This window comes from Moschus berezovskii, chromosome 2, assembly GCF_049115385.1.
Source record: "Moschus berezovskii isolate FMDL1 chromosome 2, NW_MosBer_1.0, whole genome shotgun sequence".
In the NCBI taxonomy this organism is placed as follows: domain Eukaryota; kingdom Metazoa; phylum Chordata; class Mammalia; order Artiodactyla; family Moschidae; genus Moschus; species Moschus berezovskii.
In genome coordinates, this window is record NC_142461.1 from 69470379 (window position 1) to 69486151 (window position 15773).

Below are 15773 nucleotides of genomic sequence, written 5' to 3' on the forward strand. Positions count from 1 at the left end.
CACGACTGAGCGACTGAACTGAACTGAAAAACATGGTCCTAGTAGTGACTAACCACACATGGTGTTTTATATTTAAGCTAATTGCAATTAAATAAAATTAAAAAATTCAGTTCCTCAGTCATACTAAATATGTCAAGTGCACATGGTCAGTGGTTACTGTGTTCAGCTGCACAGACATTTCCATCATCAGAGTTTTACTGCACAGTGGCTGCCATCAAGCCCAATTGCTTCCTCCACTTAGTCTTGATGTCCTTCTGTCCTTCTGTCCACTTCCTATCAGGTATCAGATTGCTTGTGCCATTCTCTTCAGCTCTCCTCCCCAGAAGGTTATAGCACCTCCTAAGCAAATCCTTGCAGGTGCCCCTTTGTTCAAGGTCAGACTCCATCAATCAGTAGCAGCAAATGACACTATGTAGCTACTTACTGTCAGCAGTCCCATGGATTATTAATATATTTTCTTCTTTTAAGCCATGAATATTATGTAGCACACTAGATGCCTATAAATAAAAACACAAAAATTTGTATATAGAGATTAACCTATATTTTCATTCAGAATTTTTAGAATAAGAATACTATTTTTTATTCATTGTTTTTAAGTTAGTTACCTGGTATGTGCTTTCGTCTTTTGATGGCATACCAAGATATCTTTCAGAGAAAGCTGAGGCTGTGATCCAAGAAAACAGAAATTTAAGGATACACTAAAAACCATTTGACTAGCACATTTCATTATTTAGTTTCTACCTTTCACATTTAATTGTCACGCACCAGTAAAACTGATTGAATCAGAGAGGTGATAAACTGATGAAAACATCTCTGATAATACATGGTAAATGACCTCAATTGAGCATCTCTATATGAGGACTTTTGTTTCTATAAATCAATACATTATTTTAGGTCAGTCTATAGGAAGTACTCACCATACAACTTCAAGTCTATAATGGGTGCAATCACTGATCCACATTTAAAAAGTTTTTCATCTGATTTTAAGATCATGGATGCAATATAGCCACCATAGCCCTGGCCAAAAAAAAAAAAAAAAAGTTTATGTATGTGTAAGATTATTGATTATTCCTGGAGACGTTTTAAAGTTTTACCTTTTGGTCACTGTTAGTTAAATACATATCAGAATGTCTCATAATGTTCCAGGTTTGAGCAAAGAATACCCAAAACATTGTTATGTACAGATGAAAATTTTGAAAAGTTATTTAAATTTTTATATAATGTTATTTCAATAACTTTAGGTAAAATATAAAATTTATTTATCATCAAGTGTCAAATATTTGCTCTTTGATCTGATATCTGGGAATAGCTCCAAAATAATTTGCATTCAGGGTAATATGTGCACACACACTAAGTTGCTTAAGTCATGTCCAACTCTTTGTGACTATGGACTATAGCCTGCCAGGCTCCCTTGTCCATGGGATTCTTCAGGCAAGAATACATGAGTGTATTTCCATGCCCTCCTCCAGAGGATCTTTATGACCCAGGGGTTGAACCCCCATCTCTTATGTCTCCTGCATTGGCAGGTAGGTTCTTTACCACTAGTGTCACCTGGGAAGTCCAGTGATTAAATCATATATCATTTTAGACATATATCTTTAATAAAACAGCATATTCATTTAATAAAACATTCAAAATTATGATTGTTAAGAATTAAGAAAGAAGTGTTAAATATTTAATATATATCATCACAAGTACAGATTCTGTTTTCAATCCACACAACTAAACATTTGAAAGAACTCATATATGATAAAAACTTTTGCTAGTTAGATGTGCTGGATTATTTTTAAATTCAATTTTTAAATGTCCACCTTGAAATGCTTTTGAACAAATCTAATTATAAATTTAAAAAATATATAAATCAAGGTGTTTAGTTTTCTTTTGAAGACCATTTTTCTGACCAGAAAAATTCAATAGGAGATTTTAATAACTATAGTAATGATGGGTTAAGGGGATGACCTACTAAGTTGTCAGTGCATTTTAGGAATTAATTTTTGCTGTGCTCTTGGTGTTGTGTTTCATTTGGCCAGACATTGGAATATCGTGATAGGTATTATTAATAAAGATATTAATATTCAAGCCTTATTCCAGACATTCTAATGGAACTGGTTCATGATAAGCTCTACTTGTGAAAGATTTGCAGATGATTCTAGTGTGTTTTGGTGCTATAGGAAACTGTTATTTTCTCTATAACTCTTGAAATGAGAAATAAATAATGTCATTTATGCTTATCTAAAGCATCATTTAAAAATGGGTACTGGAAAGTCCAAAAATGCAATCAGACATTACTATAGTGGTTGACAGAATATATGGGAAGAGCAGCAGAATACACCATCCAAAAGTACGCCACTTGGCATATTATTTTGAGCTGTGAAATGAAAGTCACTCAGTCGTGTCCAACTCTTTGTGACCACATGGACTATACAGTCCATGGAATTCTCCAGGCCAGAATACTGGAGTGGGTAGCCACTACCTTCTCCTAAGCACTTGCAAAAACAGCAAATGCAGAGAGAGGCTTTCTCTTTCTCTGAATGCCTTTATCTGCCTAAAGGCAGATCCTCCAAAAGTAAATCAATTGTTCAAGGGCCCCTCCCTGGAAGTTTCATCAATGAGGGAAGATTGATTCTTGTCACAGGAAAAGAGACTAGATATTGACACCACACCCAGACTCACTGTGTCACAAGCCTTGCCTCCCGTCTATTCTTCTAAGGCCCCACGTGTTTCCTAACACTAACTTGAAAAGAAAGTGAAAGCATTAGTCACCAACTCTTTGCAACCCTAAGGACTGTAGCCTGCCAGGTTCCTCTGTCCAGAGGATTTCCTAGGCAAGGATACTAGAATGGGTTGCCATTTCCTTCTCCAGGGGATTCGCCCCACCCAGGGATTAAACCTGGGTCTCCAGCAATGCAGGCAGAGTCTTTACCATTTGAGCCATCAAGGAAGACGCAGAATAATTTACTCTCTTTTAACATACCTATATCCCCTCTTCCCTTTCCCTGTTGAAACTGAGCAGGTCTGAGGGGCTATGGGGCACAGAAGACTATCTGTCCCCCTTTTCTTGTTTGTAGGGAGTAGATAAGATTCCAACATCCATGGCCTTTCCCGAGTTCCAAAGGGCAGGTTCAAATAGTTGCTAATCAAGGAAGGGAGGGGATGCAGAGAAAAGGGAGGAGTAGTCAAAAACAATAGTACAGCATATTAAAAAGCTGAGATATTACTTAGCTGACAAAGGTCCGCATAGTGGAAGCTATGGTTTTTCCAATAGTCATGAATGGATGTGAGAGCTGGACAGTAAAAAAGGCTGAACATCCAAGAACTGTTGCTTTCAAACTGTGGTGCTGGAGAAGACTCTTGAGAGTCTCTTGGACAGCAAGGAGATCAAACCTGTCAATCCTAAATGAAATCAACACTGAATAGTCACTGGAAGGACTGATGATGAAACTGCAGTACTTTGGCCACCTGATGCGAAGAGCCAACTCATTGGAAAAGACCCTGATAGTGGGAAAGATTGAAGATAGAAGGAAAAGGGGACAACAGAGAATGCGATGGTTGGATGGCATCACTGATTCAATGGATATGAGCTTGAGCAAACTGTGGGAAATAGTGAAGGACAGGGAAGTCTGGCATGCTGCAGTCCATGGAGTGGCAAAAAGTCAGATATATCTTAGGGCCTGAAAAACAACAAGAAAATTCACTTCCTGGTAAAGAGAGGGAAACATAAACAGAGATTTTCTTTATAAATGTAAATGTCCAATGTTTTTAAAGCTTCTCCTGTTTATGCTGTTTCTTAATCAGCTCAAAAAAAGGTTTTGCCAAAGAGACATATTCTGGGATGGCATATTCTGCTCCTCTTCAGAAGTATGAAGAAGTGAATGAGTCATGCGAAGCATGTAAATAAACAGCAATTATAGAGCAAAAGTGTTGAGAGACTGAAAATTCTCTCCCTATAAGGAAATTTTCAAGCATATTTTCTAGTTTCCAGTTCACTATCATGAAGTTTGAGACCATGATGTTGCAGACAAGAGGTTTCAAATATTTCCCAAGCAGCAACAGTATTCTCATAGTGAAAAATGCATCTTAGCTGATAACTTTTCTGGTTCTTAATTGTATATCATATTTAAACAATATAAATTAACAGATTGTATTATGTTTTTTATCTCAGTTTCACATGATTCTGAGTCTAATTAACTCCAGGAAGTAAGAAAGGTATCTTTCACAGGAGGGGCAGATCTCAGAAAAATACCTGAAAGTTCTTTTTGAGTTCTATTTGAGAGTTTTTATAATTCAAATTCTAACCAGTCGATTTGGGATAGGGCTCAAGATTTTGCATTTTTAACAAACTCCTAGGAGATCTTTATGTTGCCGGTCCATATTTTGAATAGAAAGTTCTTATTGTGTAATAATGTAATAAGGATTCCCACCAGGCTATCTTTCTAACTTCAGCCAGAATTCCCTAGACTAGTGGAACTTTATATATGTACCAATGCCCTCAAAATCAATTGAATCGATATGTGTAGAATGGGCTGTTGAGTTCTCCATGTGATTCTAAGTGAAAATACTGTTGTAAATCACTGATGCTGCGTAAGACATTGTGTTTGACTTTGTAAAAATTATCTGGCATTTGGGATCAATGAAAGTAAATTGAAAACAATATTGAAAGTTTTTGAATAAAATTCTCTCTATTGCATTTAAAAATCTAATTCAAAATACTGCTTTAATTTGACTTATTTCAGTTAATAAATTCTATTTTTAAAAGAAAATACTGGCAGGATTAAAATAAATTTTAGTTGCTTACCTTCTCTATCATTTCATATATATTTACTGAATATAAGAACAGATCATAGTAGCTTTATCTTAGTTTATTTATGGAATCTCCATACTGTTCTCTGTATCAATTTACATTCCTACCACATTACCGTATGTAAAACAGATAGCCAGTGGGAGTCCATGTATGATGCAGGGAACCCAAGGACAGTGTTCTGTGACAACCTAGAAGGGTGGGATGGGGAGGAGGTGGGAGGAAGTTCAAGAGGGAGGGCACATATGTACACCTAATACTGATGCGATGTATGGAAAAAAGTCACCATACTGTAAAGTAATTATCCTCTAATTAAAATAATAACATATATAATAATAATAAAGAATAGATCATGAAAAAGTTCTTGGAAAAATAATATTCCACAAGATGTTAGGAATCTAAGTTCTAGTTAGATATGGAATGATGCTTTAATTTTCAAAGCAACTCGTATCTATCAGGAAGATGCCAAAAACCAGGGTTCATCATATTGACTGTAGTTAATGACAGGATGTGTTATTAATGTGATATAGACCAATAATGGTCAATAGCTGGTATAGGCTGCTATGTTTCAGTTGTGCTGTCATCTTACTGGTATTCTCAGTGATCACATTTTCCCATTCATTACAATTGTTACATCATGTGCATTTGCAAAACATCTTTAGCATTACTTGTAAAATTTTAACAAATTTATCTAGATTTTTAAAAGGTTATTCTGAGGACTTAAAGTATAGAAAATCTTATTTCTTTAAAAAATATATTTTACCCTTGGTGTAAGAAATTGAATTCAATAGACAAAAGGACTAGGAGAGGGGAAATCTGTAATACCACTTTACTGAGGACTTACATTTTCATGGGCCTCATGATTTGAAATAATAAAGTGACTTTTTTGACACAGTGTGCAAAAAGGTTTCATAGTTGCAATCAAAAAGATATAGTAACAGAGCTGAGAAAAAAGTTTTCCTACAGCTTTAGACTTGTACGATTCCCTCTGAATCACATCACTTCTAATATATACTGAATTGATTTGAAGTAAAAATACTGTAAATACTTTATGAATAATAAAATTCATTAATTTGCATGAAAACTGTTAAATTTGCTTAATGTAATCATATACACTATATTACAATTTTTATATTCCTGCCTTGATATATTTTTCTTCATCTTATACACAAGAGTTCAAACCCTAGAAGTGACTCAGTGTCCCTAACTCTTACCCCAATTGAGACTATTATTAATAAGAATATAAATAATAAATAATTACCTCCATAGGTTGCTTGAAAAACTTCCATACTCATTGCATTTTTAAACTTCTTTTACCTTCCCCAGGAAGGTCTCTTGTCTCCTCAAATTTCCCTATTTTAGACCAATCAATATCTCCTAGTGAAATAGTTCTTGTCTCATGATTGAAAATTGCTAACTCATCTTTAATCTTGAACTCCTGTCTCTCTGCTTCACTTCTCTGAACTGCAATATCATATCTGACATTTTATATGCTTTCCTAATTATTTTCATTTATTTGTTTTTCATTTATCTCTCCTCATTGCATTAACAATTTTTAAAAAGATAGACTTTATTTTTGCTTTTGGTTTGTGTTGCTCACTTCTATATGTCCAGCAACTGAAAAGTGCTAGGCACATAGTATACCCTCAGTATGTGTTTGTTGGATGAATAAATTTTAATCCCATTAATGCTGGCCTGGTAACCACAGCAATACAAGTTCTCAGTTTGATGCTTGCTGCTGCTGCTGCTGCTAAGTCACTTCAGTCGTGTCAGACTCTGTGTGACCCCACAGACGGCAGCCCACCAGGCTCCCCCATCCCTGGGATTCTCCAGGCAAGAACACTGGAGTGGGTTGCCATTGCCTTCTCCAATGTATGAAAGTGAAAAGTGAAAGTGAAGTCGCTCAGTTGTGTCTGACTCCCAGCGACCCCATGGACTGCAGCCTACCAGGCTCCTTCGTCCATGGGATTTGATGTTTATAGGGTATTAAATTTTGCAACTTATTTTTAATTTGTGTCATCAATCTTAAAAAAATGTCAGAAATATTTCTTTCAGTTTTTTTTACTTTTAACACTTAAATATAATTACTTGGCACAAAGAACAGTAATATTATTATATTGTATTTTATGAACTTGATTAGGTCACAAGGATAATTATTCAAACTGAAATGGTTCAACATCTTTAATCATGTCATTTGAATAATTATTGAGTAACAGATGGCCAGTTAATGGCTAAATATGCTAATACTATAAGCTTTCCATTTATCTAACAAACAAGTTAGAAAATAACACTGACAAAAACATACTACTCACAATAAAAATTAAAATGCACTAATAATAAACAATACATAGAAATAAACAAAGCAGGAAAGATATTGACATCCATAAAGAAAACTAAAAATTCTATTGAAAAATATAAAAAGGATTAAATAAAAGAGATGTACTATGTGATTCAGTCAAAGCAGCATTTTCTGAAAATTTTAATTATTCTCAAATTAAATACTGTTTGAATAAAATTTTAGTTAAAAGAATATAGCCAAATGTTTTGGGAGAATTTGAGAAAGTGGAGAAAATAGGAACAGTAGGTCAAAGGTACCTTGAAAGAAAAGAACAAAGAGTGGGAAATATTTTAAAATATTAAAATGAGTTATTATTATGCATACTATACCCACCAAGGCTTCCCTGTGGCTCAGATAGTAAAGAATCTGCCTAAAATGAAGGAGACATGGGTTCAATCCCTGGTTGGGAAGATCTCTTGGAGAAAGAATTGGCAACCCATTCTAGTATTCTTGCCTGGAGAATTCCAAGGACAGTGGAGACTGGGGGTTTGCAGTCCATGGCATCACAAAGAATTGGAGGCAACTGAGCAACTTCCCTGGTGGCTCAGCTGGTAAAGAATTCGCCTGCAGTGTGGGCGACCTGGGTTTGATCCCTGGATTTGGAAGATTCCCTGGAGAAGGGAATGGCCACCCTCTCCAGTATTCCGACCTGGAGAATTCCATGGACTGTATAGTCCATGGGGTCACAAAGAGTCGGACATTACTGAGTGACTTTCACTTTTCATAATTAAAAACCTATAAGATTAGCCTAAGAACAGACAGTCAGATTATAACAGAAATAAATCTAAGCATATCTGAGAACTTAATGTTTAGTTGGCATCATAATCAAGATGTTAAGAATGATTTAGTCAATCAATAGAGATAGTGAAACTATTTTAAATGAAATAAATAAATCCGCATCACACAAGTATTATGTACCTCTCTCTGCCCTACTCAAACAGATACATAAAGAGAAAAATCTAATAAATGCTTATTTTGATAGGAATGAGATATCTAAAGAAAAAAATCATTGGAAGAAATCACCAAAGAAAGGACTTCAAAGGTTTTGCCAATATATAAAAAGTTTTAGTACTTCAGTTTTATGAATGATCATAAACAACACAGTCAATCAACAAGTCAAGGGGATATTCAAAAGGATGTGAAAGATTGCTATCTTTAATACACCAAAATCTCAAAATTGCAATGAGAAAACAAATATATATATATATGTTCACATATAACTGAGATCAATATAAACTAAGCATATATATGTATATAAATAACATTGCAAAATGATTCATGAACACAGAAGTTAATTTAATGTAGGAATTTCAAATTACACAAAAACAGAATAAAAGAAATGAGATTTACCCTTCGATATGAAACTACTCAAAATATAAGCAAAATATATGAAATAGAATTAACTGAGACATTGGACACTGGGTAAGAAAGGACAATGATCACTGAAAGACAGAGAATGAGTCACTCCTGCTACAGCTTCCTGCCTGCAAGAGTATAGCTGATGGACAGGAGCATAATATATCGAAAAATGAAGCACACAGACAAATATTTTTAAAAAATATTAAAATATCAAATATTAATATTTTGGTGATCTTAGGGAAAAATTCAACTGGCCTAATTACATACCTATTTAAAAACTTTGGAAAAGTGGAACAGTAAAAATAAATAAATAAAAATTGAAGTAATGATAACTGGACATTCTCCAAATTTGATGAAAACATTAAAGCCAAAAAGCACAGTGTATTCCCCTAAAGGATAAGGGTTGGCTTATGGAAAGAGAAAGGGTTGGCTTAAGGAAAGAGAAAATCCCAGAGGAGAGAAAGAACATGAAATGAGTTCAATTCAAATGTTTTTGCAATTGAAAATAAAACATAAATACCTTGACAAGGCTTACATTCTGACATAAGAAATGAAATAACACAAATATAATGCAATACATTATGGTATAATGAATGTAAGAAATGACTGACAAAGTGTTCTTTCAATACACAGGAGGGAATGATGATTTCCAGTGGGAGAGATTTAGTGAATAATTAATGGGGAAAAGGACCTCTGAATGAGACTTAATAAGAATAAGAATTATAAAACTCATGTACAGACTTGAGGCTGTTATTAGAAACAAATTAAAAAGTATGAACAAAAGCAGTGAAGTAAAAAGGTGGAATAAATACTTATAACCAGTAAGAATTTTGGCTTAACTATATTGAAGAAAATTCATTTGGAACAATAAATAACTCTTGGAATAAGCTTCAAATTTATGTTAGGTAATAGTTAAAACTTTTTAGTTAATTTTGTTTACCTATAGAATATGTGTGCAATATTAAAATGAAGTTGGATATAAAAAGTCAAGCATTATCTTTTATGTTGGCTGAAGTTTTTCTCTAGTATCCTTGTAATAATTTAAATGAGAATGCGTTTATTTAATCAGTGCTTTCCTGGCATTTACAGGCTTATTATTTCCATTAATAGAATATAGGTAGGGATGTTGTCTAAAATTATATATTATTTGACACAAAACACATTTTTAGAAATACTAAAAACTCTATATTCCTTAATCAGGTTACAAGGGTAGAAAGAATAGTATTGCTTTCCAAATTCTGAAAGACTAACCTGAACAAGTTACATATAAAATAAAAAATATTGACCAATTTCTTAGAGTTCACTATTTCAGCTTTATGGAAAACAACAGTGAAATGTACCTGAAAACTTCTAAGCAAATGTCATTTCTTCTGACAAAGTCAATTATAATGAATGAAATCAATTATTTAGCGAGGGTGATGTAGATGTAGATATATACATATAATAGACCGTAAAAAACAGAAAGAACTTTAGACCAGAGGGAGGAAAAACCTGGAAACTCAATCAAATAGTTATACAGCTAAAGGAAATAAGTTGCTTAAAGACTGTTGATGGAAGTTAAAATTCCTGGCCCTCTAGAACATCTCACTTGAATCATAACTCTTTTCACAATTAATTCTAACTCAGCTTAGACTCTTAGAAGAGAACACTGTTTTAGCCTCATTAATGGTAAAAACATTAAGTGTGGCAATACCATTTCTAGAATTTGTGAAATTGACATCTTAATAGATTCAACTGAAAACAAAACCAAAACTAAACAATAAATAAATAAATAAAAAGTGGTAATTAAAAAAATAAAGAACTAAAACAACTAAAAGTAATTTTGAATACAACCTTGAGCTGGTGCTAATGTTATGAATTCACAAAGACCAGATATTAATGAAAACTGCAAACCTGAGAGGTAAACAAGCATAAAGCCAGTTTTGCTTGCTTGTTTTTTTGTTTGTTTTGCAAATGAAATGATTTTGGCCTTCTGCTATGATGATTCAATGCATGATGTAGACATAATGCATAGATTCCAAACTAAAGGGAGACTGTACAAAGCTCTACCCCTAAAGAAGACAAGAGATAATTATGCTGCATAAAAGGATTGGTGAAATAATTTTGTTTTTATTCTAGTCATGAACTTATACTGAATCAATGAAAAACATTAATCTTGACTAAAAATTTGAGCCATAAGTGAAGGGGTTTGGGTATCTCAATGAAGCTATGAGCCATGCCGTGTAGGGCTACCCAAGACAGACAGGTCACAGTGGAGAGTTCTGACAAAACGTGATCCATTGGAGGAGGGAATGGAAAACTACTCCAGTACACTAGCTGTGAGAACCCCATGAACTGGATAAAAAGACAAAAAGATGTGACACCAAAAGAAGAGCCCCACCCCAGATCAGAAGGTGTCCAATATGCTACAGAGGAAGAGGGAAGACGTCTTCTAATAGCTCCAGAAAAAATGAAGTGACTGGGCCAAAGCAGAAATACTTGTGGATTTTTCTGGTGATGAAAGTAAAATCTGATTCTGTCAAGAACAGTACTGCATTAGAACCTAGAAAGTTAGGTCCATGAATCAAGGTATATTGGATGTGGTCAAGCAGAAGACAGCAAGAGTAAACATCAACATCTTAGGAATCAGTGAACTAAAATAGACAAAAATGGGTTAATTTAATTCAGATGACCATTGTATCTACTAATGTGGCCAAGAATCCCATAGAAGAAATGCTGTAGCCCTCATAATCAACAAAAAGTCTGAAATGCAGTAATCGGTTGCAACCTAAAAACGACAGAATGATCTCAGTTCTTTTGCAAGACAAACTATTCAACAACACTGTAATCCATGTCTATACTCCAACTACTGATGCCAAAGAAGCTGAAGTTGATCAGTTCTATGAAGACCTAGAAGACCTCCTAGAACTAACACCAAAAAAGACATCTTTTTCATCATAGAGGATTAAAACGCAAAGATAATTAGAGTAAAATGTAATTTGGGCCTTGGAGTACAAAATGAAGCAGGGCAAACACTAATATAATTCTGCTAAGAGAATGCACCAGTCAATAGCAAACATCGTTTTTCAACAACACAAGAAATTATTTTAGACATGGACATCACTGGATGGTCAATATCAAAATCAGATTGATTACATTCTTTGTAGCCAAAGATGGAGAAGCTGGATACAGTCAGCAAATCAAGACCTGGAGCTGACTCAGATCATCAGCTCCTCATAGCAAAACTCGGGCTTAAACTAAAGAAAATGGGGAAAAAAACTAGGCCAGCCAGGTACAACTTAAATCAATTCCCCTATGCTTATATTGCTGCTGCTGCTGCTAAATTGCTTCAGTTGTGTCTGACTCTGTGCGACCCCATAGACAGCAGCCCACCAGGCTCCCCCGTCCTTGGGATTCTCCAGGCAAGAACACTGGAGTGGGTTGCCATTTCCTTCTCCAATGCATGAAAGTGAAAAGTGAAAGTAAAGTCGCTCAGTCATGTCCAACTCTTAGCGACCCCATGGACTGCAGCCTACCAGGCTCCTCCATCCATGGGATTTTCCAGGCAAGAGTAATGGAGTGGGGTGACATTGCCTTCTCTGATGCATATATAATGGAGGTAATTGATAGATTCAAGGGATGAGATCAAGGAAACAGTGTTCCTGAAGAACTATGGACATAGGTCTACAATATTGTACAGGAGGCAGCAAACAAAACATCCTGGAGAAAAAGAAATGCAAGAAGTCAAAGTGATTGTCTAAGGAGGCTTTACAAATAGCCGAGGAAAGAGAAGAAGAAAAGCAAGGGAGAAAGGGAAAGTTACTCCCAACTACATGCAGAGTTCCAGAGAAAAGCATGGAGAGACAAGAAGGCCTTCCTCAATGAACAATGCAAAGAAAAGAGGAAAACAACCAACAGAAAGCATAAGACTAGAGATCGCTTCAAGAAAATTGGAAATATCAAAGGAACTTTTCATCCAAAGATGGGCATAACAAAGGGCAGAAATGGCAAAGATCTAATAAAAGCAGATCAGATAAAGAAGAGATGGAAAGAATACACAGAATAACTATACAAAAAAGATTTTAATGACCCAGATAACCACTATGGTGTAGTCTCTCACTCAGAGCCAGACACTTCGGATTGCCAAGTTAAGTAGGCCTTAGGAAGCACTGCTGCTAATAAAGCTAATGGAGGGGATGGAATTCCAGCAAAGCTATTTAAAATCCTAAAAGATGATGCTGTTAAAGTGCTGCACTCAATATGTCATCAAATTTGGAAAATCCAGCAGCAGCAATAAGACTGGAAAAAGTCAATTTTCATTTTGGTTCCCAAGAAGGGCAGTACTAAAGAATATTCAAACCACCAAACAACTGCACTCATCTCCTATGCTAGTAAGATTTTGTTCATAATCATTCAAGCTAGGCTTCAGCATTACATGAACCAAGAACTTCCGATTTTCAAGCTGGTTTTAGAAAAGGCAGAAGAACGAGAGATCAAATTGCCAATGTTTGCTGGATCATAGACAAAACAAGGAAATTCCAGAAAAACATCTACCTCTGTTTCATTGACTACCCTAAAGCCTTTGACTGTGTGGATCATAACAAATAGTGGAAAACCCTTAAAGAGATGGAAATATGAGAACATCTTCCCTGCCTCACAAGAAACCTGTATGCAGATTCAGTTCAGTTCAGTTCAGTTGCTCAGTCATGTTCAACTCTTTGCAACTCCATCGACCACAGCACACCAGGCCTCCCTGTCCATCAACAACTCCTGAGTTTACCCAAACTCATGTCCATTGAGTCAGTGATGTCATCCAAACATCTCATCCTCTGTTGTCCCCTTCTCCTCCTGCCCTCAATCTTTCCCAGCATCAGGGTCTTTTCAAATGAGTCAGCTCTTTGCATCAGGTGGCCAAAGTATTGGAGTTTCAGCTTTAGCATCAGTCCTTCCAATGAACACCTAGGACTGACTTCCTTTAGGATGGACTGGTTGGATCTCCTAGAGTCTTCTCCAACGCCACAATTCAAAAGCATCAAATCTTCGGTGTGCAGCTTTCTTTATAATCCAACTCTCACATCCATACATGACCACTGGGAAAACCATAGCCTTGACTAGAAGGACCTTTGTTGGCAAAATAATGTCTGTGCTTTTTAATATGCTGTCTAGGTTGGTTATAACTTTCCTTCCAAGTATCAAGCATCTTTTAATTTCATGGCTTCAGTCACCATCTGCTGTGATTTTGGAGCCCCCCAAAATAAAGTCAGCCGCTGTTTCCACTGTTTCCCCATCTATTTCCCATGAAGTGATGGGACCAGATGCCGTGATCTTACTTTTCTGAATGTTGAGCTTTAAGCAAACTTTTTCAGTCTCTTCCCTCACTTTCATCAAGAGGCTCTTTAGTTCTTCTTCATCTTCTGCCATAACGATGGTGTCATCTGTATATCTGAGGTTATTGATATTTCTCCCGGAAAACTTGATTCCAGCTTGTGCTTCTTCCAGCCCAGCGTTTCTCATGATATACTCTGCATATAAGTTAAATAAGCAGGGTGACAATATACAGCCTTGATGTACTCCTTTTCCTATTTGGAACTAGTCTGTTGTTCCATGTCCAGTTCTGACTGTTGCTACCTGACATGCATACAGATTTCTCAAGAGGCAGGTCAGGTGGTCTGGTATTCCCAGCTCTTTCATAATTTTCCACAGTTTATGTGATCCACACAGTCAAAGGCTTTGGCAGAGTCAATGAAGCAGAAATAGACGTTTTTCTGGAACTTTCTTGCTTTTTCCATGATCCAGCGGATGTTGGCAATTTGATCTCTGGTTCCTCTGTCTTTTCTAAAACCAGCTTGAACATCTGGAAGTTCATGGTTCATGTATTGCTGAAGCCTGGCTTGGAGAATTTTGAGCATTACTTTACTAGTGTGTGAGATGAGTGCAATTGTGCAGTAGTTTGAGCATTTTTTGGCATTGCCTTTCTTTGGGATTGGAATGAAAACTGACCTTTTTCCAGTCCTGTTTCCACTGCTGAGTTTTCCATATCATAAAGCAGAGATACTACTTTGCTGAAAAAGGTTCATATAGTCAAATTTATGGTTTTTCCATTAGTCATGTATGGATGTGAGAGTTGGACCATAAAGAAGGCTAAACACTGAAGAATTGATGATTTTTAGCTGTGGTGCTGGAGAAGGAAGACTCTTGAGAGTCCCTTGGACTGCAAACCAATCCAGTCCAAAATCAAACCAGTCAATCCTAAAGGAAATCAGTCATGAATATTCATTGGAAGAACTGATGCTAAAACTGAAGTTCTGATAATTTGCCCACCTCAGGCGAAGATATGACTAACTGGAAAAGACCCTGATGTTGGGAAAGATTGAAGGCAGGAGGAGAGGGGATGACAGAGGATGAGATGGTTGGATGGCATCACTGACCCCTTGGACATTAGTTTGAGCAAGTTCCATAAGATGGTGAAGGACAGGGAAGCATAGCATGCAACTGTCCATGGGGTTGCAAAGAGTTAGACACGACAGAGACTGAACAACAGAACAACAAAAGAGTAAATACTAAGAGTGCCCATTTCAAGGAAAAAAATGTTTTTTTTTTCCCCCATTTAGTTTTGTATCTATATGGGATAATTGTACTTGTGTAATCACTCATGTCTGACTCTTTGCAACCCTATGGCCTGTAGTCCACCAGGCTCCTCTGTCCATGGGATTCTCCAGGCAAGAATACTGAAGTGGGTTGCCATGCCCTCCTCCAGGGGATCTTCCAGACCCAGGGATCTAACCCACACCTCTTTTTTCTCCTGCATTGGTAGGTGGGTTCTTTACAACTAATCCCACCTATACTTTAATAGAAAATTATTTTAAAAGGAAGTAAATATCATCCAAGAGCACAGCAACATAATTATAAATACTGGTCATCTTTTATTCTCTAAGTCCTGTAGTCTGTGCCAAGTCTGTGGTACTTGTTCCTTCTTTGGATAACAGGCTCCTTCAACATATTTACATGACTGCTTATTTCTTAAGTATCCACCTAAATATCACTTAAATCAGATGGACCTTACTTGATCACTCAATCTAATAACATTGTTCCTTTCATCCATCAGCTTTTCTTCTTTACTTTTCCTTAAAAGACAAAATACCAGATGAAACAATGTTTTTAATTTACTTGTTTACTTTCTCTTTCTCCTCTCTAGAAGATAATCTTCATGAAAACAGATTCCTTTATTTTTTTTGTCCTACTGTTGCTCTATTTCTAACAACAGGTTCCAATTAGAGATACACAGTTCATGGTTGCTGA

General features: G+C 35.9%; 1 protein-coding gene across 1 annotated transcript in view; it reads right to left on the reverse strand.

The window, feature by feature from the left end:
* Window positions 1–15773, reverse strand: part of DPP10 (dipeptidyl peptidase like 10) — an 822212-nt gene that overhangs the window by 5667 nt on the left and 800772 nt on the right. The window contains exons 22-24 of the mRNA XM_055397567.2: window positions 918–1017; window positions 606–664; window positions 425–497 (exon numbers count right to left, since the gene is read on the reverse strand). Of these exons, the coding sequence (XP_055253542.1) occupies window positions 425–497; window positions 606–664; window positions 918–1017 (232 nt within the window). The remainder of the gene's footprint in view (window positions 1–424; window positions 498–605; window positions 665–917; window positions 1018–15773) is intronic.